Here is a 26,053-nt window from a genome sequence, read left to right on the forward strand (position 1 = left end):
ATTCTTTTTGCCTTGTAGAAAGTCTAGCATATTGTTTTCATAATCAAGTTATTTGAATAACACAACAGCAATTTAGATTAGGATTTGTTTACACAGCTAAATATGTTGAGTAATGAAATTAAAATGAGCTCTCTGCCTCTGTCACATCTGCAATAGTAACTGGCTTCTTATGGTTGAGTACAAGCCTGCTGCACAGATGTTTCTTGATAAGATATAAATCAGTGTTAGATGCTGTTTATTGCAGCATTTTTACCACCTTCATCCCTGAAGGAGGGAATGTTGCCTGCACAGCAACCAGATGTGACCTGCAAGACTGTATGAAATACCATCACATGCCAAAACAGGCCCATATTCCACATCGGCATCTGCAATGGCTCATCAAGTATTTATCAGATCATTTGAGCACTTCTACAGGCCCTAGCATCATACCACCACCAGATTTTACTTATTATAACCTGCAATGAAAAGGGCAAGCATCCTGTAAAGCAACTGGAGCCTCCAACAGCAGAAGATCCCATTTTAGTTTGGTTTTCTGCCATAGAGGTCAAATTTCTGAGCAGATACTGCTGCTAGAAAGCAAGATATTGTGACAGATCAAGGCAGCTGCTTTTTAGGGCATTGCAGGTAAGAGTTTCTATTTACTGCCATCCTGATATCAATACTTTGATGATGACAGGGGAGGAGACTTATCTTGCACTGGTGTCTATGCAAAGAGAAGCGAGATAAGGGAGCTTCTCCCCTGGTGAAGGGGGCACAGCTTGGAGCACCTCACTAAGTTCTGCTCAGCTCTGGGGGAGCAAGAGGATCTAACAGGAAAAACTTGCCAATGACCCAGCATTTGTAGACAGCAAAGCCTGGCCCAAGCCACACTGGCTCCTTCTCTGAAGCTGATGAAAGCAACACCCATGGGCTCTGAAGGTAAGAGAGGCAAACTTCACAAGAAGTATTTCTTGGAAGGTTTCTTGAAGCAAAATCTGACATTTCTTATTAAAAAAAAAAAAAAAAAAAAAAAAAAAAAAATAGCTGGGGATGGGGGTGGGGTGGGATGGATTTTTCTTCCCTGAACTAATGTGTGCCTGTGATTTGCTTCACTTGTTACATGGACAGAAGATCCTGTCAACACAGAAATAATGCCAAGTATTTACAGTTTAATGGAACCCAGGGACCAATTAACAACACAGAAAACCACCAGGCAGTGTATTTCTTATCGTAACAGGAGGGAAATCTTGCATTACTGCTGTTCCCCCATTTCTTAAAATAAAGCACCAGCACTTCATCAATGATATGATTTCTCAGTAGTGATGTTTATTACCTGCCAGTTTTACCATTGACCATTTATCAATTGCTTTCTGTCTTCAGCCACAAAACCCCTCTCTCTACTTGGGACCTAAAACCATCTCCCTAAAAAAGAAGAATAAAAGAGAAAAAAAAAAAAAAAGAAAAAAGCAAGTGTCCTTGGGGCTCCAGAGCAGCACTGCTAGAACCTGCCCTCCACCCCAAGCTCCTGAACTGCTGACTCCTCAATGGCTCGATGGATGTGATGCACCTCGTCCTGCGTGAGCGTCCTCTCCGGGTGCCGGTAAACGATACGGTAGCAGTGGCTGACCTTCTTCGTCCTACAAAACACAAACCAAGAGAGGATTCATAAATACATGTGCCTGCAAATGCAAATACATGAGGCCAAACACTTACCCTCTGGATCATTTTTATTTGCGGTCTAATTTTGCTCCTGATGCTTGAGAATCACCTTAATGCTATGATACACAGTTTGGAGAGGCGGGACTGAGCTGAATTTTAATTCTGTCAGACGACTTTGCTGAGGTCCACCCTATACCTCAACCTGTATTGTGGTGTGGTGTGGTAGCTTCTTTCCAGAGCCAACAGCCCCAGAGGAAGGCTTCTTACCCTGTGCTATGGAAAGCAAAAGACAAAGGAGAACAAGGAACAGGAATAGAGAAAAGGGGATGATGGGGGAAAGAAAAGTATTTCAAGAGTTTCTGGCTAGGCAAAGACAAGTTAATGAAAAATCAGGAAAAACCACTGAATTGAGTGAGAGTGAAAAAAAATCTTCTTGCTCTCCATCAAAAGCGGGCAAGGGCACCTAGTTTTGCAAGGGCATCTCTGTAATTGCAGTGCCTGTGTTACTGAATTTAAATGGCAGTTTTGGCATCCTTTTTAGTTTCAAATGGAGCCCACACAGCTTCTTCTTTCAAAGGTGAACACTCACTTCAATGAAAGATAGAAAATCTGAGGGGAAAAATAATGGGAAACCAGACAGTACTAGGCAGAAGAAGCTTCCAGACTGGCAGAACGCTGCATTTAATGGCACACAAAGGCAGTCAGCAAGCTTTGGGTCATCTCTGTCCTGAAAATTGCTTCATGTTAGAACCACATTTATGCTTATGACTATTTGATTAAATCTAAGGTTAGATGTGTTCATCCACAAAGAACTCTCAAGATACTCATTTCAACCTCAAATCCTACTAGAAACAGGCACAGGTAATTTTTACCTCAGAATTGTTGTTTGATACCAATTTTGTGCCACCCATCAAGGGTGGGAGGTTTGCCCTGCTCCCACTGGCAGTTTACAACAAAAAAGCTACTTCTAATTAAAGCATTCCTCCTTTTTTGTGTGCTCTGAAGATAAAGCAAGTTAAATCTGGCTAGCACCTGAAAGGGCAAACTGCATTTCATAAAGTGTTAAGCTGACTGCAGTTAACTGCTAAAAGCCAGCCAAGAGCTTTCCCTGTGTGCAGGTTAAATGCTGCAGAAAAGTGATCTTTGAGAAAAGAGGGGGAGGTGTAACTGTCGGGAAGGCCTTGCTCTGCTCTCCTCCACCTCTTCAAAGCAGCCAAGAGGACAAACCTGGGGGAAGCAAGTAAATGGAATAACCAGGATTTGCTCAGATGCTATATTGCCAGTGAGAAATTTGAGTAAGGGAGAGGGATAATGCATCGGAGCTCAACAGAAATGATTTTCAAAACCAGGCTGGCAAATATCCTTAGAGCTGGTAGTATTTCAGTTTTTAAAGGTGCTACAGGAATACACTTGATCAAAAACATTTGCAAATTGCTTTGGCTGAAAGTCTGTTTAGAAGACATACAGTCACCGGCTTAATCCTGAAGTTTTGCAAATATTGGGAATATATCCAATGACTGAAAAATCATTATTATTATTTAATGTGACATAAACACAAGTCTGCTTACTGTAGGTGTAAGCTGTGGTAGGTGTAGCTATGGCACTGCTTCATCACTGGCCTTGGTTAAAGAAAGGAAAGTGACAACTACTCCTCATGTAGGTGCTTTTGTGTCCTCCTCCCTCCATGCTAAAGAGTAGTTAATTCCATTATAAATTATATATGGTAGACTAGGCCACAACATTTTCTTGTGGGTGTTGTGGAAAAAACAGTAGCTTTAGGAGGTATTTAAATCAGGAAAGGGTAGAGGTTGTAGAGAACAGCACTGGACTAGAGTTCTGCTAGCTGCAGCTGAAGTTAAGCATTAGTGTGAGAGAACTAAAACGAGGATTGCACTAAATGTAATTAATCTAGATTCAATTATAGGCAAAAAATAAAGTTGTAACTACTAATATACAGAACTTCATATAACATGGATGCTACGTTGTATGCTACATTTTCTCCCTCTTTTTAGCTAGGTTTATTTGCATCTCTGTTACTAATTAGAAAGAAGGAGTTCAAAGCTATTTCAATAAAAGATACACTGCAACTTTCAAAACCTTAAGCATTGTTTCCAGAGTAGTACCATTACTAACTTTACAAGGGAGATTTGGAACAGCACTTCTCAGCTCTTCACTCCCCTAATATTTCCCCTGCTCCCAAATAAAGTATTAAGACACTGTGATTAATCCCTGCATCAGCTGCAACTGGAAACAATTACTGTCAGCAAATAATATCTTTGTTCATTCAGTTTCTCACTTCCCTTTTGTTCTGCAGAGCCAAGAGTGTTTGCCTACCTTAGGGACGGCTCTGCTTATGCATAATGAAGTCTCTGCTGCATGTCATGCTGCAGCCTGATGATACAGAAGCAGTGGCTCTCTATCCTGAGAAACAAAATTTTGAGGCCAACACCTGCAACAGCAGCTTCATGAGGTAAAGAAAAAAAAAAAAAAGGAAAAAAAATGTAGAAGCTTAACAGTGATCACAGGGGGCTTTATTTACCCAAAGTGCCTGGCCAGACAAGTCTGTGTGGTCACAGTCACGTGGACTGCTCTCCCATTAGGCTTCTCAGTGTCACAAGTCTCCTCTGCACCAGCCTGCAGCTCCCAGGTAATGAAACCCAGTAAACACAGGGAAACACTGCTCACAAGGAGAAGGAAGACAGGGATTCATTCTGATGCCACAGGAGGAAACAGGTTACAGACTGTGGACCAACACTGGAGTGAAATAATGTCTAATGCTCTTTCATATGATTTTTGGAGGAAAGAGTTTGCCTCGTGATTTTCAGGAATTGGCACTCAGCTGCCTTCATGTGCTAGGGAGCTGGTCCCTGCCAGGTCAGAGCCACTGTGTGGGGTCCATCTGAAGGTCAGTGTACATGTTTGGGTATTTCAACCTGATACCTAAGCAGAGCAAGAAATTAAGGGGTCTTAGTCTGCCAGTAGTCGAATAAAATCATCAGGAAAGCAACCTCACCCTGATACCAGGGCTAGAATAAAAGGGTGTGTTAGGCCAACAAAAATTAATACATGTGTGTTAGCTTTCCCTGCATGAAAACCACTGAAGGATGCTTTAAATAAAACGTGGCTGGAAAGCTGATCCCAGAAGCTACCAACAGCAAAACACTTCAGTGTTCTAGGGAGCCTGTCTCAGGCATTACATAAGGCTAAGCACAGGGTCATTTGGTGACCAAAATGTTGTATAAAGAATAAATGCCTGGCATTGGCACTTATCTTTTCCACATGCAATACCATAACAAGAATGAAAATGTCTCCATCCTGTACTAGAAGAGGGAGATAAAAGGGGCAGCACTGAGTGGGAAACCTCTTACCTTTTAACTGTGGTCTACTTTCCATCTGCCTTAAATAAAGCACAGAGGCACAGAGATCTCTGTATGGAGGTCACCCCTGCTCTTAAGTGGTGAGGACAACACAGAACCAGACATTTTTCCAGAGAGCTGGATTTACTTTGAGGAACAGAAAACTAGAGATGACAATCAGCCACAGCATGAAAGAGCAAAAAAGAGTACCATCCCTTTTGTATCCCGAGCAGTTCACTAAGCAGTACTACTCACCATGATATCTATACTGCACCTTTTCTACAAAATACTATTTAAAATGAAAGATCTACACACATAGTAGTGCAAGAATTTGAGATTTTTTTCTCCCTGTTAAGTGAGTCATGGTAATGAGGTTCCTTGAGGGTATCCGTGGCATGGAAATGCATATCCTATATGCCCTCAAAAGATTCATCATGTAATTCCCTGACATAAACCTTCACACAGTACTCAGTGATGCTACACCCTTCACAGAGATCATATGCATGGAATGACCTCAGGGGAGAGAAAGCCTTGTTTTGTTTGCAACAATGTCCCAAAAGCAGTGATGATGGGAAGAACCGAATAAACTATTTCATGTTACCAGCATCTGAATTGACAAAGCCTGCAGAGAGCACAGCTTTGGTTTTTCTTTGTGGCTCCAGCAGCTCCAGAATGGTTCACATTTTAAGTGGAAATGGGGAAGAGTATTAAACTGCAAGAAGAAGAAGATGCAATAACCTGTTCCTTTTTGTTTCATGCTTTCAAACCACATCCATCTCTATGATAGTAGGCACAACTGCTAAATATCCTACCATAAATTTTAAACTGACAAATAGCACTCTTTGCTAGAAACCACACCATGGAAAATGGAAAAAGGCTTGTGCTGTATACCTTCTCATCAGTGGCAAATATTTCAATTACCATGGTGATATGCACATAGAATATAGCAGTAATTCTCTGAACAAAGGTCTTTCCAAAATATGCATTCTCATCTGTCCTTTCAAATGCTAATACTTCATCTCTCTGGAATAGCACATTGTATACACAGCATATTCTTTAAAAGGGACATGTTTTTGTTTAAGGTGATATTGATACCAGTGAAAGGCACCAGATCACCTCCACATGAAAGAATTGATTTAAACCCACAGAAAGCAGGAAATGGTCATTTCTGCTCCAGCTGACACCTCTGCCACCAGAAGGGTGCTTCAGCTTCAAAAATAGTCCAGGCCAAGATAGTCATGTTGAGAGTGTCCATTTTATTGGATTTTTTTAGTGGTCACTTCAAAAGAGATGCACATTCACTGACTGATGATTGGACTGAAATATTGTTCTTCTATTTCACAAAACTGAGACAGTAATGGACTTTTTGCTCTTTTCTAATTGGATCTGTATCTGAATACCAAACCTGAAACCTGCTTGACCTTTTCATTCTTTCTTTAGTATTAATTCCATTTTAAGCTTCTCTCTTCATGTAGGAAAAAAAAAGTCAAAATTCCATTAATAGCCAGATTATTGTGAAATAAAGAGCACAGTATGAGATACAATGGCAGAGGACATAAATAACACCTTCTAGTTAAGATAGTGAAAAGTGGATGAAAAATGAAAGCACTTTCAGCTTCTCAGTCACTGGACACTCTTAGATAGCCATAAGTACAATCTAAGTCACTGTCCAGTATTCAAAAATTTTGGATTAATTCAAAAGCTTTGACCATTATTTTCCTTTACTGCCTAAATCTATCAACTAATTTATTGCATGCAGGAACAGATACAAATAGATAAATAATGAATAAAAAATATCTTTCACAGGCTCCACTTGAAATTTTCCTGGCTGATAAGGCACTCAGTAAATGTTTAATGGAACAGTTCAAGCAATTAGTTGTGCTTTAGCTGAGCACTTTGGCCCATAAAGACCTTTTCTCATTTCAACAGATCACCTTGGTTGGTTGATAGAGGCCAACAAAAGAACTACCATGAACTGTGCAGGGCTCTCTTCTGCCAGCTCCCAAGCAGAGGGAACTTTTGCAAACAGACTGAGTTATACAAGAAACAGAGAGAGTATTTCCCTTGTGTACTGTTACAGTCCTCTCAGTAACCAGCCAAGGATACAGATAACCCATCTCAGATCCAAGCACTTCCTATTAAAAAGCTCTTAAGTCTCACAGCATCAGAAGTAATGGAATCCATTACATGCAGGCAGCAATGAAATATCACTAGGGTGAAGAAGGAAAGTACCATTCCCTATTATACTAAAAAAAATCTAGAGTACCCACAGGATCATAAGCTAACTGTGACACAGACTTTTGCTGCCACCAAAGGGCAGAAAAAACCTACAAAACCTTGGGATTTGGGATTGTGTTTTTTCTTTTCATTTTAAAAACAGTGACTCATTAATTCCTTGAAGAAGGCAATGATCAATGGTTGTAAAGCAGCTATAAAACCATTTCTCAAGGGTATGGATTCCAGCATCAGTGATAGCTGCTTGTCCTCCAATCTCCGTCTCTTTGGGAAAATCATCTATCAAACTCAGGGGACAGAATTCCCATCATATTTGATCAATGCAAATACTGACAAATCTACTTCATGTGGATTTAAAGCTGGATGTGACTGAGAGTTGTCCCTCTTGCAAGCTGAACTTTGTACATTCACTTCACACTGGGCCTCTTCTTTTTTTAGGGGCTCACCAGTCCATTGAGAGTTTCAGTTTAAATCCTGCTCTGAATCAAGGAAGGTTCAAGAGTAGGCTAGAGGCTGAATATCTTCAGTATTTGCCTAATTTTGAGCAGAGTAACCACAGAGCACTCACCATGCCACATAAATTCAACACTACACATGGAATGACTCTCTCAACTTCCCAAGGCTGAGTCTTTGAGCAATGAAAGAAAGCCACGCACACAAAGATCAGAACATTTGCAAACCTGTGAGACTCAGACTAAGTTACAAACCCCTATTTTTAATTCAGGGGTATCACCATGACAGGATACAAGAACCACAGAGGTGAAATAAAGATGGGAGAAGAAAACTTTCTGATACATACATACAAAATCCAGTGCAATAACTTCTACCCGCTGCAGTGGCAAAAAAGAGAAGGTTGACTGGTAAAGTACTTGAGACTCATTTTTATGTACTAAACACAGAAAAATAATTAGATGCTGAAAGTAAGAGAGAAAAACCCGATAGTCTCAGCATGAGACAGGACAGAATACCTGTTCTGTGAACAGCACAGGGTTTTATTTTGCTTCACTTTCCCTAGGTTTGACTGAAAAAGGTTCATGTCAAAGGCTTTTCAAAGTCTAATCTTGTTTTCACCAAAATAAAATGCAAGGAGTAATACTTTTCATTACTTGTTTAAAATTTGACCACTGGAGACTTAAACACTCTCTAACCAAGCAAACAAAAGAACAAAATAACTTGATTTGGATATCGTGTCTCAGGGGAATCGCCATCTAAGTTTCTTGACTTTCTCCTTCCCTGTTTAGTTCAGAAACCATGAAGGGACTGCACTTCCCATGAGAGGCCAAGGCAAAAATTTCCTATGATGGATCACCCACTTTCTCTGGAAAAGAAACTTGGCTGATATAGCTGATACTGACACACTGAGGAGAACAGAAGCACACATTACCTGGAATTCCTGGTAGTGCTGGCAGCTGAAACATTTTGGCTACCAACCAGGAAATTCTTAGAAAAAAAAAAATCACATTTTCAGTGAGTAAACCCATAATAAATCAACATATTTTCTGCCATTGCTGGTTCTCCTGCTTTCTCCAAATTTTTCTTGATCTCCTAAACCCCTGGTAATTTAGCAGTGGAAGGAGGTATTTCTGGCAGCAACAGGCTCTGTGGTTCTGGCAGAACTTTGTGACTTGGGTATCTCATTCACAATCCTGTTGTGCCCTTCCAGAGCAACCGGCTGCACTGGAGAGGATGAGGGGCACAACCTGTGTGCGAAGAGCAGCTCTGGAAGACACACTTTGTAGAGTTGTGCTTCTTGTGCAAAGACATTGTATTCATCTCCCTCTGAGCCACAGCGTGCGAGTAAGAGGATGCAAGAAGCTCTGATCCTCCTCCTATCAAACAGTGATGTTAATAATTCCATTCCTGGTCCTTAGCTACAGCAGGATCATTCTAAACTTTCCACCCATTGGCAGCTACCTGTACTTAAGAGTGACAACTCATCCAAACATTTCAAACAAATCCAACATGAGAGGTGAACTTGGACTCTTTTTAAATGCTTTCTAAAATATTTATACTAAAATGTTAAGCGTGATACCTTTTCAGTTCTTCCAAGTGAAAGATCAAAGACGAGAAGTATAAATATTTAGCAGTTTTTTCTGCCAACTAAATGTTAATACTAAAGGCTACAAAAAGTATTACTAAAAATAACATTGCTGTCAAATTAAAGCATATTTCATAATCAAGTAGAAAGGGAATTTATATGAGAATTTAAAACAATTCATTCTCCTAAGAAATGAAGATGGATGGCAGTGACAGCTGGTTTGGATGTATCTCCACTGAGCACTAGTAGAAATCAGGCTCTAGATAACAGACAAGTGCATGGGAAAGCCTGAATGCTGTTTTAGACTCTTGCATAGATTTCATCAATGAGATTAGTGGTTTTGTCCTCACCAGGAGGTAGGTGTTTAAGGACCTTTTACACTTGTTGTGAGTTAAAGTAAAGATGAACATGGCTCTGGACTCAGATAAGAACCTAAATGACTTGTCCAAGGTCCCACTGAAAATTGATGAGAGAGATGGGCTTGGACAAGTACAGTCACAGACCCTTTGAATTACCCTTCTTTCAAATTACCCTTCCCATTCACCCACACTTCAGTCACCCTTCTTTACTACAACTCATACAGCAGTCCTAGAAACCAAAACAGGTTATGGCAGGAGAAAGCAACTCATCCAATACAGAGTGGACAGGGCAGGGCAGCATGGAGAGACAACATCAGGATAACCAAATAGGCTGTTTTTTAACTGATAAACTAAGTCCAAACCAGGAGAAAACAGGATGGGGACAAGCTCAGTTACCCTGAGACTAGAAGACAAGAGAGACTTTAAAACAGAAAGCAGAGGTTAAAGAAATCACTTGCCCTTTTTTATTTTTTTTTTTTTCCTGAGGAAAACCAATACATTCAAAGCACCTGCCCCACTAGTCAGCCTGCAGCACCAGAAGGCAACTTAAAACATTTGTAGCTGTGTGTGTGCAAATAGAGGGGATTTCTCAATGGGGTTGCTTACAGTATCTGTCAAAGCTGATGAAAACCCTGCAGCCACTTGCACAATTAAGTGTTGCTTGCTATGTCCTTCCAGTTCATAAGTTATTTTTCCTCTCAGAATTGTCAGGTTTTACGAGCCTTAATCTGGCTAACTGGATTTGTTTTGGAGATGCAGAAATCTACCACTTTCCATCCCTGAGGGCAGAGTGGTTCCACACCGACAGCCACAAGAAACCTGTTCTCATCCTTTTTCTGACAGCTGCTGCCTTGGAAAGAAAACTCAGAGAAAGTCCTCAGAGTAAGGAGAACTACTGGCCAGCAGATTAAAGAACTGTTAACACACTGGAAAACTGTCAGGCGTTTCTCTTGTCAGATCCCATTTGTACAGGTAATACATTTGATGATGAGAGACAAAGAGTCTGGATCTTGTAGGTGAGGTTTTCCTGGTTATTTTGAATGGAACAGTGGAGAAAATATTGCAGCACTATTGAAACTATCCAAAAGATGATTACATATGCCAATGAGGTGCACTGGTCAGGACTTTCACAGCTGTCAAAATGAGCATTCATTTGGAAAACTCTAGCTGCCATGTTTGGCATGTTGCCTCCTTAATATTATGGTTGCTCTTTATGAAAATAAAAAATGTGTATATGATAGGAAGTATGCATAGTGCACACCTCCTACAGTGAGATAATATGAGCATCATGTAATAAAACACCCTGTGAGCATGAAGATTAAAAGGTCAGGGCACAAAATGAAATGCATCATTCTGTGAGTAAAACAAGATTATTGGTCTGCCACTCAAGAAAGGAAAGCAAGCCATTACACTAGGAAGATCAAAATACTATTTTTGGTATGACTTTACTAAAAAAGGCCAAGCAATCCTCCCACTAGCAGGAATTAGTATCAACAAGAAGGAATAAGATCTCAGCCCAGAACAGAGAATTCACAGGGAGCATCAGTGTAAACCAAATGTTCTCAGATTGTCCAAGACATAAACTTTGCCATAAAGCACTTCAGGAACGAGTGGAAGAAATCTCAAGGCTGTTATCAGTTGTCTTTGAGAGTTCATGGAGGACAAGTAAGGTACCAAATGTTTCAAAAAGGTCAGAGTGCTTAGTTTTGGGAATGGAGAAAACCCCCAAAGCTAGGAAGCCATAGAAACTATGAACCACTTGCTTTTACTTTAATTTTCCTGAAAAACTCTGATGTAGCTTATTAGCTCAGTTAGTGGGAGCATGGTGTTAATAATGCCAAGATTGTGGGTTTGATCCCTGTACGGGCCATTCACTTAAGAATTGAACTTGATGCTCCTTGTGTTGGAGTCCCTTCCAACTCAGATTATTCTGTGAATCTGTGAAATGATTTGTAAGCACACAGTGGAAATTAAAAGAAAAAAGTAAAAAAATAGAAAGCATGGATGTATTGATTAAATCTAGTTGAAACAACCTAATTTCCATATATAAAGGGATAACAGGCTAATAAATCAATAATCAGTAAGTGAAACAATAAATTGCAGGAAGTAGTATGGAGAGTAGGTGCATGTGTGGGTATGTGCATCATCACAGGGAGTTAAACCAGGTAAGAAAAAAAAGATCTAAGATCAACATGTCACAAAACATGGTTCCACTGGCCGCTGCAAGTGGTTTCAGACAAGCTGCAAAATTTTAGGAAAAAATTTAGGCATTATAATGAAAAGTGAAAAAAACCCAAGAAAAATACTAAATCCAGTTCATAAAATTAAGTATTAAAAATCTGTCTTCCTAAACATTTTGACATAGAGGGAACTGCATACAGATGCAAAAGCTGGTGACCAATACTGATGATTACTACAAAAAAGTGATTTTGTAAGTAGCTGTAGTACTTGTCAATAATTTGTTGTTTCTGGGACCAGTTGTCCCCAGTTCAGCCAAATCTGAAGGATCATTCTTGTAGGGTTCTTCAACCTGGCTCCTGGATGATGGAGTGCTTTCACTAATGGAAAAGGTGGCACGGCAGAAGTGTTTGTTACCTGGCATATTACATTAAGTTGGGTAAAACATTAAGTATAACTGAAGACATGGTTAGAATAATCCTGTTAAACTGAAAAAGCTGGAGGACACAGTTCAACCAGACCAAGTGAAAGCTGGGTGAAAAGCAGCACTGCACAAAGCATCTCAGGACCACAAAGAACCATGAGCTGAAGGTGAACCTGTGATGTTGCTGGACAACACAAATTACAAGGCAACATGGAGAGAATATAGGTGGCTCAGCCTAAAGAACACGAAGCATGAAGACCTGCTTTAAATACCTAAAGTGCTGCTGCACAGAGTTAGGTACTAATCTTTCATCAACATTCACAAGCAGCTGGAGACAAAAGTAATGAGCTCATATTGCAGAAATGTTCAGCTTGAAAATTCACTTGGAAAGGCGGTTGGAGTCCCCTTTGCTGGAAGTCTTAAAGGACTGGTTATACAAGTGTCTGTCAGGAATGCTATAAGTAGAGCTGATCCTGTTTTGGAGTAGGAGGATGAACTAGGTGGCAGTACTCTTCAACTCTTTAGCATAACATAATGTAACAGTCTTTAAAATGCAGAAAGTTACTTGAGTAGCAAAGATAGCTCCCTATAGCCCCAACTTAACACACATCCCATATTTGTTTAATACCGTGAAAGTGATGTAATCTCTTTAGACCAGCAACCCTATCATTAGCCTTATAGGTCAATGCTGAAATAGAGCACATAGGAAAGCAAAGTGCTGCTCAGTTACCTTTCACTAAGTCAACAAAGCAAACGAACAAAACAAACAAGCAAATGATCCAGAAAAGTCCACTCTACAAGACAGCATCCCAAAGGGAGAATGTCACTCAACTGCTTGCCCCATTTGCTTCAGGGATGAGAGATGCCTTGGGAAAGCTCTAAGGAACAGCCACAGAAGATGCTGTGTATCTTTGATAGGCTGAACTGCATTCTTTCTTTTAAACATTTCTGAGTTTATATAAAGAGGTTAACCCTTTACTTTCAGCTTTCCAAAAAAAGCTGAACCAAAAAAAGCTGTCTATTAAACCATAGACAATCTTAAAATAAGGGCAAAGTCTTTCTTCTAACAAAACAATGTTGCAAACAAGCCTGTTGAGATTCTTCACCCCAAAGCAATTTTGGGAAGTCCAGGGACTAGGAGACATCTGAGACACCAATCCTTAAATCAAGATTGTCTGGTTGGCCCCACTCTGGGGACTGTGGATTCTGACACAGAAGCTGATCAACTTTATGCCCTGTTGTCGGTGGTGAGACTGAAAAAATACAGAGGAAATGGGATGTCCTAGGATATAAGGCAGATCAGTCAATCTCATAACAGAAACACAGAAATCCCAGCTTGTGGAGTCCCAATACATGCTCTGAACAAGCAGCCATGTTTCCCTCATATCCCTGCACGTTATCCTGGCCTCCCCATTCTCACTCACTCACTGTTCTGTATTCACTCACTGAGCCTGTTCCTTATGTAGACAATAGCTGTGAGGAAGGAGCTGCCTCTCATTTTACCTACCTATGCTGCCTTCCACAGCACAGAATGAGAAGCCACCATAACAACCCCATCTACTCATATAAGAATATGTGTATGTAAGTGTGTATATCCAACTCAGAATATTTTGTGATTTTTGTGATAAATTCCTAGCCATTGCTGGAAAGGCTAGGTTTTTTATTAACTTTCACAAGTTCTCTTGGACTGATAAGACCACTAGTTTTTGGGAATCCTTGATGTTTACTAAATCATTTTCAGGGACTAAATGTTGATCTCATAAAAGTGCCATTGCATATGTGTTTTTCTGTTCTTACATGAAATATGAAGTTGCCAAGGAACAAATAAACTATTTATGACCTATCCTGTACAGTAACAAGGAATGGCTTAATGGGGGCACATACTACTTTTGAACATACTGCAGTCTGTTCTTCCCTGAACTGGAGAGTCTATTAAACAAATTTAAGATGTATACTCTCCTTTCCCCTCAAAAGGAGATCACATTCTTGATACGATTCTCTGAATCACAGAAGAAAGACTCACATGCCACAGGTTCCTGCATCACAGTCCCACAAAGCTGCCTTACTTGTAGGTAATTCAGTGTAGGTCACACAGAACGACCATTAACTCAGATTGCTGCCTGAAATGAACTCAAGTTATTCTTACATTACTGACTTCAGAGCTATTGAAGACATGACTGGTAACAATTTGGTGGCATGACCTTAAACACCATCAGCTCTGCTTGTAGACCTTCTTCATCTGAATTACAGTAACATAAAAAGAAGGAGACATTCCTTCTGAGATTACAGAGAGTTACACCTGAACAGCTGCCCTGCCAACTGTCCTCAGGAGGTTACTCCATTAAGATCAGCAGAGCTTGTTCTCTACTTTGCCTAATTTGACACACCTAGCCAGGATGAAAATTATGAAAATTATTGGACATTTGGGGCTGACAGGGTTGCAGGGCTATTCATGCTCCTTTCTGCATCCACCATGTCACTCCACTCACACGGACAAACTCCCTCGCCAGTGACACCTTCTCCCTGCAGAGACAGCTGAACCAACACAGGTGCCACATGTGTTCATTCAGTGAGAGAATATACTTCCCAAAAATGGAAGAGACGTCAGAAGTTACGCTGTAGCCCTTATTGAGAAGAACATGGAGACTAGAATAACCCTGTAACATTTTGCACTGTAGTCTCTACCAAAAGGTGAAGACACAGAGACAGTTTGGACAACTCAGTAAAATCAGATTGCTGAGCAGCATGAAGTAGAGAAAGGGAGACATCTGGAGAACTTGTTCCTGAAACCCACACACCTTTCATCTACAGTATATCATGATACTTGACATTATTGTGATTTTTCTTTAGCATCCACTTGGGAAAAGGTTAAAAGGATTTCACTCCTGACTGCAATAAACCCATTACAGAAGTTGAAGCACCAGTTCAAAGCACAGGTTGCATGGGCTTGGATAGTCAAAACATTTATAAGCACTTCTAAGCTGGATGAAAGCTTTCTTATATCACTGGCACATCTGCACTGGCAGGGACAAACTTAGTCTCCTGTATCTCAACAGATCTCAGTTCTGATTCTGTATATCTCACAACACATTGCAGAAACTCCACAGGGAAGCATAGAAAGAATCTGGATGAGGCTCAGCATCCACCTACAAAGCCCATGGTTAGATCCATACTGTGTTGGATCAATCTTTCAGTTTTGTTGATGTTGTTTTTGTTTTTTAAAGGTTGAGTCTGTATCTACTTTTTCTTTCACAAACTGGGTAAACATTTCAGTAACACCTGGGTGAGGCAATAAAACTGAGCAGCAGTGCTGATTGCACAAATCCTTCTCCAATCTCTTCTCCATGTGCTTCTCAGATTTGCCCTACTACACCTAAACCAGCACATCTGCTTGATGCGCTGCACGTGTGATGAACCACAATAGCAAGCTGATGGGGTTGAAAAATTACCAAATCCCCAATCTGAGTCACTGAATGTCCCCCCAGACACTCTGCCAGCACAGTGCAGGGGTGACAACAGCACAAAGCAAGACTTAGGCTGCTAAAAGAAACACATGTGGAAACAAGGGCTAAAATCACAAACTGGTAATTCACTGAATCCACAGAAACAGTAATGCACATCCTCCTTTTTTCCCGAAGTTCATGTAAAACCGTGCTATACATCAAAGTGAGACTCAGATATAAAAGAGAGGAAAAAAGCCCTGTCTGGCTGTCCCCAAAAGTTGCTGAGTCAAAGCTCCTGACCTATTCCCACTGAAGGCAACAGGATGACATCTCTTTCTGCCAACTGAGAATTCAGCTGACGTTTCACAAAACAAGAGGGACAGGTCCCTCGGTAGCAATGTTTTTAAAACTGATGAGCAGAAGCAGCAAGTCAGATCCTCTTCTTAAAACTGATGATACACCAGTTTAGTTAGGAAATGAATGAATGTGTTCAGGACAGACTGAGAAGAGGTAAGCAAAAACTGCTTTGACAGCTGAACTTTGCAACACTGCAAAGTCTTTTCCCATGAGATAAGCCCGAGGTCAGTGATCTGAGCCCATCTTAGGTGTGCAGGGTCCCTTCACAGCACCTGTGTGCTAGGGCCTCTGTTCTAGCACAGATTTCATTCTGTGCTAGTGAAATTGTCCCTTCTGACAAACATAGTGCACATCCTCAGAAAGGAGGACTGTGTTTGTAAGCTCATTCTCAGTATTTCATCAAATACAGCAAAAATGCTTAAGAAGTTACTGCCATTAACAATTAATCTGTTCAAAATCATTGCTTTTAACTATTCCCCTGTATGGTGGGACATCAGCGCAAGCTGACTGGTGGCTTTTGGACATTGAAAAGCAAGGTTGGAAAAAAGTAGGGTGTGGGGATCAAGACTTAGAAATATTAACAGTGAATCACTCCTTTGCTGGGAGAAGGCATGACTGCCTTTAATGAACAGTTACATGGAGGATGTGAGATAATCTAAGTGGGACTGTTACGAAATTTAACTATGAGATACTTTGAGTCATGATCTATAAAGCTGCTAACTGGGTTTAGTAAGTTGTTGAGTCATTACCATATAAGACTAGGCTGCTCTGAAATCCATCTGGCTAAAGGCATCGAGTGGTTTGCTTTTGGTTAGAGAAGATGGAAATGAGAACACTTGCACATGAATTTTCAAGAATAAAAAACTAATTAAAAAAATTAGCCACAATTACACACTAGCCACACTAAAAGTATTGTGTCATTTTTATTTTAATTAAAGCTGTTCTGAGACTGAGAATTAACAGGAATGAAATTAGCATGGATTTTTAATGTTCTGAGAAAAAAATACAGTACATTCTCTGCACTTAAGTATCTCTTATGACATCAATTCAAAATAAAATGTGGACTGGGCAGAAGGATGCTGGGTACTACACATAAATCACTGATCTTCCACCTTTTAGAACATTTTCACACTCAAACTGAGATGCTAAACCAGCTTAGAACTTAACAGAAAGAAAAGAAAAAGAAAAGAATTTTAAAAACCACCACTATAGATCTAATTCATTCTGGAATAACTACTCCAGCAAAGACCTGAGCTAGTCAGACAACTCTTATTATCTTTCATCTGAAGAAAGTGTGATTAGTGGAGGAAATGTCACATTTACACTTAAAAATTGTTTCAAAGGCAACTTGTGTCTTTTGGCACAACTCAGCCATTTAAAAAATACTGCAAGAGAAAGAGGCAGATATAGCAAAGAGCACTCCTTTTTATGACTTCTCACCCTTGTATTAAGCCACAGGTTCAGCTTGAATATTCAGTGTCTCAGCAGTTGGCATTTCCCAGGCAGCAGGGCAGAACTGCTCTCTACTGAACATCAAGGATGCAGTGCCAGGGCTCTCAGAGATGGGCTCCCTGCACAGAGCCTGCCCCATGGAGCACCAGCCTGTGGTGCAGCACAGAGCAGCAGGACATGGCACAAGGGGGAACTGCATCTTTTTCACCCCCTCTGCTGTGAAAGGGGAGAGCTGGTCTCTGCAGCTGCTCTACAGTGGGAAGAGGACAACAGTGGTCAAACATGGGTGGAGGAGGAACATTTGCTAATGAACACACATCTTCAGAGATTTTCCTCAAAGGTCACATTGACAATATTACATACTATTTGAGTTTCTTCTGAAGATGTCCATGCACATTCACCACCAAAAGATCCACAGTGTTACTCCCAACTGCAGTGCTGTCTTGAGCAGTGCAACATTGATGGCCATTACCCATGGACACTCTACAGCCCTTATGAGTTTTGTGGTTTGGTTTAGTTTGCTTTTCAGATTTTTTTCCTTTAAATGGCAACTACTCTCAGTCTTCTTTTTCTGGCTTTTCACTTTTTCTTCCTTTCTACTTTCATTTTGGCTTGGCATTTGCTGACATTTAGCTGTGAAGCCTGCACGTGGAGCCAACTAAAGTTCTGCGGGAAATTCAAAGGAAATGAGATGTAAAACTAACCAAGAAGTACTTTCAGCACAGAGGTACCAACTTCATGGTCACTCTCACTTGTAACCCCCTGGAAACATCAGACAAACCAAGAAGCACAGGAGCTTGGAGAGGATTCACAACTCCATCTCTTTTGGAGAGTTTGTATTTGGCACCTCTCTTTCAGCTTCATGTTAAGAGGATCTTTTGACATCCCTTTTGGTTTTTTTTTTTTAACCTTTCAACTCATTTAACGACCTTTGATAAATGAAGGACCCTCCACCATTACATATTTCAAACAGAATACCACAAAAGATCAAGTTGATCTAGATGAATTTGATCCATCCATACTGAAATTCTGATAGTAAATGACCACAGCTGCTAAATTTGGCTTATGGCATAAAGCCCCCTGTGCCTTCCATTCACTGGGCTGCAGACATTCCAGCTGAGGCATTGTGCGGCTTGCAAAGGTTACCACTGTAAGAGTGAATGGACTGGGATGAAATTAGAGACTTGTTTCCATCAGGAAACAAACCCATACTTGGCTGAAGATTTACCTTCCACTGTGTTACAAACACACCAGTGCACACACAGTAATGTTGTTCATGGGTGAATGATGTTCACTGGGTTTGCCATTCCATTCAGGACAAACATAACCTGCCTTCTCTCTTCCTTCTCAAGTGAGCAGAAACCAGGCATGCTTGGTTTCAAGAGACAGAAAACAACACTGAAAACAGGTTCAAGGAAGCGAAGGACCAACAGAAAGAACCAGCTGGTCTTTTCCTAGGAATGAAGAAGAGTAGCTCAAGAATTGCAGACAAAACCAAAAAATGAAATTTAAGTGTATTCACATATTGTGATGCTTGAGCTACAGAGAATTATTGAGTTGCCATTCATCAGCTGAACTGTTGAAAGCAACTATGTTCATGTTTCTACCATTCCCCCAATATAATAAAATACATTAGCATTAAGTGGCTCCTGGAAAAAATATTTAAGAATGTGAAAACTTCCAGGCTATGCAGATGAGCAGAGAGGTGGCAATTCATTCAGCTACAAAAATGGGATCAATTCCAATTACAAGTTCATACTTTATTTATAGCAGCATCGCCTGCCTAAACTAACATATTCATCTCTGATAAACATCAGACATCTCTGACCATGGCTGGATATCAGAAGGGGAAGCAGAGCCTAGTAGGACAGTGAGTGACAAGGACTTGCTGAATGTCATTCAATTAATCATTTAACCTCTTTGCAAGTGAAGAGAAATGCAGACATCTCACTCAGTTTTCCTAAGAAGCTCAATTCAATAGAAACTTCCATCCAAATAAAGGGCTCTGAAATCCCTGAAGAATGAAATACAAGTATTTGATTTGATTGATACCTGGATTTCATGTGCAGAACCAGCACTGTGGGTACCTGTAGTCCTGCTGCAGGATTGCTCAACACTTACATGGTAGACAACATGCCTTCTGAAAGGTAATCTGGCAGTGTGGCAACAGAGGCTGAGACAAAACTCCAACTGTGAACCTCAGAAAATAAAGAGTAAAACTTTGTGCATAAATGCTTTTCAATATATTTATTGAAGTAATATATTGTGTGTTTAAGCTTCTTCTTCATCAGATATTTCAATACAGAAAAAGCAATCTGTTGTGAAACAACAGGGCAGACTGGATGGGTGGTTTATCAGACTTGAGAGCAGTGACTAGCAGCTGATCTGTCACCCTCAAGCTCAACAGGCAAAAGAAAGTCTGTCTCTCCTCATCCATCATAGTGTAAAGAGCGATAGGCCTAAACACAGATATGAGTAATCTAAACTGTGATCTTTGATATAGCAATGCCTGCAAAGGTTACCTGCAAAAGTGAAAGGCAGCAGCCAACTTTTGCATGAAAAGGACAATCTCCAAGAGAAGATAAAGGGTATCTGTGTGACTTTCCTGCCAGACATCCTCCAAAGCCATAGACTATTCTTCTACCCACAGCAAATACCACAGCCTTTTCATCTGGAAATAACAGGCAGCAAGCTCTGCAAGAGCAGCAGCCCTTGCCCTGCCACTCCTGTGGCAGCACCATGCCTGCTTTGCAGCCACACAGCTGGTTGTGCGGGCAAACAATACCCACTCAGCTGAAGCACAACCCTCCCACTCTACTGTTATTTTTGGAGGACAGGTTCTCAGCTAAATCACTCCCCTCATTTGGATGCCATAACACAGATGACATGAATGAAGGAGTGAAGACTGGGGATAGTTAATCAAACACAAAACCACAAGTTTTTGGCACGGTCCAAGATCGCGGTTCCAGGGCGAATCCCAGAGAACCTGCCAGCTCAGCTCCTACCTGCTTTGGGCTCTCCAAAGCAACTGCTAAGGCAAGATGTGGGTACCACCTGGGACCGATGCTTGAACATCTTAACCTGACCTTTCTTAACTTTGACTGAAAACTTCTGTGTGAATTACTGCAATGTGAATGATACTGCTAGCCTGTAACCTGCAAGAGAACCAAGAGAACACTGAGCTGGATTCACCTTGAAATACTTTTATTTTTATAAGAAACTCTTTTTCTGTTCCTCATAGTTACAGAGACTCATGGGAGACCAAGCAGAAGTTTGTGGGATTTGGGATGTTTGTCTGGCTGGAAGCATAAGAGAATCTAATTCATTCGTGTTTCCTTTCCAAAATGCAACAGCCATCAAGCAATCACGAAATAGTGTCATGATTAAACAACTGATCACAGGCAAGCATGGGGATGCCCACACACAGTAAATCTGCCCTGCTGCTTCCTGGGAAAGTTTGCAGCCTGTGCCAGGTTCTGTACTGCTGTGTTAGACTGCTCCCTGTTCTCAAACTAGCTCATGCACAGGCTTTCTAAAAGCAAGGCAAGCCCTTTATTTAGATCTTCCATTTGCATTTACATTTTTAAAGAGGCAATTGTGATTTTCCAAATAAATAACAGAGCCCAAAGAACACATACAAATATTGAAAAAATTGAATTTGGTGGAAACAACTATGTATCTTGGTTTAACTTTCACATTGGTAGAATTCAGAAAGACAAAACCCCCAGTATTTCCAATACTTTTGTATTTGTTGAAAATTGCCAATAATTTTTGTTGCAAAAACATTTTCCTTCCACTTTCAATGTTCCTTTGAGACAAGAGCAAAAATAGTTTAACTGTGAAAATGATCCATTTTACAGGCATCAAACTATTTTTAAATCCTACTCCTCAGTCTGCTCCTCTATGCCTAGATCATTGGTAATTTATTTATGAAATTCCCCGAGGAAGGGAGTGTGCAAAGGAAAGGTAGGTGGGAAGCAAAAAAAGCCCTACATATACATATATATATATCTGTGTGTGTGTATGTATATGTATATATGTTTATTCCCTAGAGGGGAAGTTACTAGGTGCCAAATTTTGACCTCTGTGACAACACAAGCATCACCTCACTACTAACATGGTTTTGTTGAAGTCAATGAGATGCCCAGTACCACCATGACAAGCAGAACCCAACCCTAATGCTGAACATGCAGAATTATGGAGGAAGCAGCAGACCTAAGAGCCACATCCATCTATTCCATGACATAAACCATGGTCAGGTCACAGGAAAATCAGTCAAGGGGTAAGTAGGAGGATGCACTCACTGATTGCAATTGAGAGGAAAAGGAGTAACACCACAAAGTTTGCAGGTAGAAGAAGGTAAACTGATAAGGGAGATGCGTGGTATATTGAGGATCACTTGAAGCACTCCCTGAAGCTGGTAACCATAACCAATATACACTTAAGTCTTAAAATGGGAGAAAATCCAAGAGGGATATGATTGGAGGACTGGACTAGGCTCCTCCTCTGTTCAACAGAGGAAAATCAGGTGATATTGAGATTAGCTCACCATCAGGCTTTGGTCCTTCTGTGAGCCTCTTTTTCTTTCTGGTACACTAAGAGAGTGGGTGGCCATACGGCTTTCCTCCTGCTCCTTTGCAGGGACAGTGCTTCAGGAAGTATTCTTTGTGAGGGGGAATTACACATGTACTCCTTCAAAAGGCACAAAACTACTACAGGATCAGCAGCTTAAAGGCAGCTAACAAATCTTTAACTTCAGTACTTTCTTTTAGTGGGAGCCTTGTGAAGCTATGATCCTACATCCAGGCGCAAAAGAAGCAAACTTCACTTCTGAACATCTGAAGGACTCCAGGCATGCCTGTCAAATGTGGGTGTCGTTAAGAATTCCTGCCTGCATATGGTGTTTCCTGAAACCCAGAATGAAATATTCCATTAGTGGAATACAAGTCCAAGCTCATGTTTAAACTGTTGATCCCAAATCAATGAAGCAGAAGATTTTCATTACATGGAACACAGAAGGAAATGCTTGTCAGATATGTCTCTGCAAAATTTCCTTACAGGAACATGTCAATGTGTGCGTAGAGGAAGGACCTATTTTTGGGAAAAGATTTCATACATTTGTTTTGATGAACTGACCGGGAGATTTTCTGTATTGGTTTTCCAGAGGAGGAAGTCGTACAAAGAACTGTTCTGCAAAGGGTGCTACCTCTACTAGAAAAACACAAACACTGAATGCACATTTTAATGTCACAGAGGACACAGTTTAGACTATGGCAGCAAGAAAGGCAGAGAGAGAGGCATTTCAGAGCCTGTGCACCCCTTTATAAAGGCAAAAACCAGACAAAAGGAATTGAATTTAAATTCCCACAATGTGAATTTTCTCTCTACTCTGGGTAGAATGAGGTGTGAAAGCACAAAATCAAAGCAAATAGACCTGTTGAGAAAAGGCAGGGAGAAAAGCATGGTGACTTAGCTCTCCAGCTCCAAAGAGAGGCATAAACCATCTTCCTTCCACCTGTGAAATTCTCAAAATCCCAGTCCAGGGTTTAAAGTCTGACCTTTGGGGAAGACCAAGCCCAGAGTCCTGCATCCACATGGTATCTAGAGAATCCTAATCTTAAAATGTGAGAAAAAACAACCTCCAGTCATTCTCTCTTCACATGGAATTCACTCAGGCAGTAGCCACCCCCATTACAGTACTGGCAGTAAGAGCCCTTTCACAAGTGTTTGCTTTCCTCCTGCAAGTAGCTCTCAGACTCCTGACTAAAAATGCTCTCTTTGTCGAGACAGCAATTTTTTCTTTTAGAAGACCACCAGAAAGACTTTTCTACAGTTTATTGTGGAGACAGAGGGGAAATGGACAGATAATGTAGGAATATCATCTGCTGTTTGGGTGAGTTTAGTGTTTGTGCATCAGGATAAAAAGTCTAAACCCCAACTTGTGGAGGCTGCTTCCTGCACTTCAGCCTCTAGATGTAAGAATATATTCTACATGGACGTTCCACACACTTTTCTCGCTGCCTGCTATCTATCCTAAAGCTGTTTTATTGGCTCTAATGACATAACCTTCCTACTTAGCTATGCAAGGAAGCACATGGGCTATGAAATCGACTTCCACTGCTGGTTTGGATTCTTCTGCTAATTCATATGGGGTTTAATTCCATGCCCTTTAGGCTTATAATAAATATCACCCTTGATAAGCCAGAGCAAGAATTAAGCTAGTATTGAAAGAATCTGTCAGGCCACTTATTTATTGTTTTAATTTTATGACTGTCTTGATGTAAATCGTAACAAACATTGGCTAGGTCCAAACAGAAATCACTAAATCACCCAATGTACTAATTCAATGGGAAAGCAGAAAAAGTAGTATATTAAGCATGTTACAAATGAAGTTGTTAAATGATTCATTACTGGTTTTGAAATGTATTTTGTTGAGTTACAAATAGAACTAAAAGCCTACCCAATAAAGCAATATCTATTCTTCAGGACACTTACTATGACATATGTTGGACTTATCTTCTGGACAAAGGAGGCATTCCTTTATTAGCACTTACATAAAGTTTATCTAACATATTCTATGCTGTTAAAAATTGTTAAATAATTAGGTGAAGAAATATAATTGTATTCCTATTCATATTCAGGAAGAATTTACTTTGTGTGAATGTGGAATTTACTTTCATTGTGCACATTCTGCATAAGGATCTGATCTGCAACTTGCCATCACCTTTCTCTCTTTCCCTCTAGGTTGACTAAGAGCTGAATGCATGTATCAGCTTACAGCATCAGACCCAGAGCTGGACATGAAAAACAGTTAATTAATTGTTAATATTTTCTTCGTAAAAACAGAAGTACCAGTAACCCAGAGGAGATTTTTTTTTTTGCAGTGGTACAAATTCAAGTGGATTTGTTGAAGGCAATTACAGATTACCTCTGATAAGCCAGTCTGCTTTTCTGTGAACCCAATGAGGAGCAAAGGGCTAAGGAAGGAAAATAGATCAGGATTCAGGTTGCATTTTAAATGCTTGCTTGTTGCAGTTACTGATATTAAGAATATCCTTTTAATGAGGTTGGAATTTATGAAAACTTGGTAGTCACATTTACATGCTAGTCAAAGCTAAAATGCATTGGTAACATCTACTCTCGGGGGTAAGAGTTTTCAGACTTCCACGAAGTATTAAAAAAAAGTTAATGAACAAAGGAAAAGAAAAAGAGATTAAAATAAATAAATAAATAAATAAATGGAAGAAAAGAAAGAAATGAGAGAAAGAGCTTTCAAAATGTCAGAGCTATTTTCGTAAGTCTCTCTTTGTCACCAAAATCAGAAAAAATGGCCAATCCCTTTCCCTGTTAGACCAAGGGAACTCCCCAACAGGAGACTCACTTTTCATCTTTAAAGAAGAACAAAAAGAGAGAAAAAAGTCACCTAGAAACTTCATCTTTGCAATCATATGAGTAAAACTATTCTATGATCTCTTGATGTCTCTGTGCTCCTGAAGTGAGGATAAAAAGTTGTAGAAGATGTTTCAAAACTTCTCATTCCCTGTTGCACTGGGGTTCACGTGCTCCAGCTTCACTGGCAGTGTGTTCAGGGAAAAAAGGAAAGCTCATCCTATCATGTCCCTGATGGCATACTGTTCTCTGAGGGAAGGGACAGCACAGGATTTTCTGTGCTAAAGTCTAAAAATACAGATCCAGATTTTCTCCTTTAGCCATAATACCTGGACATATGCTTTCATAAATGGACCTAATTGTGGAGAAACCTTTCACTGGGAAGCACCCTGCAGTCAAGCTATTTTTTAGAACTCTGGGACAGAACATGCCAGGGGTTAAAAGGCACAGGCAATCTCTGCTGCATTAATGGCCCTCACAGAGCCCAGTGATGGCTGGAGCAAACAGCATTCCTCAGTTCAGCTGTCTCTGTCAGCCTCTGTCAACCCCACAGCAATGCCAGGGGAGAGGAGGTAACATTGGAGAAGAGACAGCTGCAGCAGAGGTGCTGAGAACTCCCCCTTTAAAACACTCTTGAGGCCATTCTGGTTTGTGTCAGCTCTCTTCCTCTGCCTGAACCACCCCAGCTGCTGATGAGCGGTTTGCTTGAGACCCCTGACCATCTCAGCAGCCTTTTGTGGGACTTGCTTTGTTAATGTCTTCCTTGTACTGCTAAAAATCAAAGTATTTGATTGCATCGACCTTTCTGTGAAAAGGTATTTTTGAGCTGGAAAGAAACCCCAAATCCTGTTCATTTCCATATAGCAGATACTTCAGTATTTGAAAGGCCTATTTGTCCTTTCTGGAGGATTCCATTCTCTCCTGCTGCAGTGAGATGCCTTTAGGCTCTGGCTCTAAATTCAGAATAATGTGGAAGCTGCAACCCTGTTTCCTTCCATTTGTATCCTCGCACTGTCCAATATTTTCACATTACATTAATCTTTGGTTCCGTATCACCTTAACTATGCAACAAAATGCCAAGACTTTAATTTGCTACTTCAGCAACTGTCATTCAACCAATAGATTTTAATTTATTACAAAAATAGCTTCTTCCTGAACATCCTCAATCTAGCCAGTGACTCTAG

General features: G+C 40.5%; 1 protein-coding gene across 2 annotated transcripts in view; it reads right to left on the reverse strand.

The window, feature by feature from the left end:
• Positions 1-1,285: 1,285 nt before the first annotated feature.
• The window catches only part of FARS2 (phenylalanyl-tRNA synthetase 2, mitochondrial), a 229,026-nt gene continuing 204,258 nt past the window's right edge, over positions 1,286-26,053 (reverse strand). For both annotated transcript variants that reach the window (XM_083875630.1, XM_083875631.1), the window contains one exon: positions 1,286-1,616. In XM_083875630.1, coding sequence (XP_083731756.1) covers positions 1,478-1,616 — 139 coding nt within the window. In that variant the 3' untranslated portion in view covers positions 1,286-1,477. The remainder of the gene's footprint in view (positions 1,617-26,053) is intronic.

This window comes from Zosterops lateralis (genome assembly GCF_965231275.1).
Source record: "Zosterops lateralis genome assembly, chromosome: 1".
NCBI lineage: Eukaryota > Metazoa > Chordata > Aves > Passeriformes > Zosteropidae > Zosterops > Zosterops lateralis.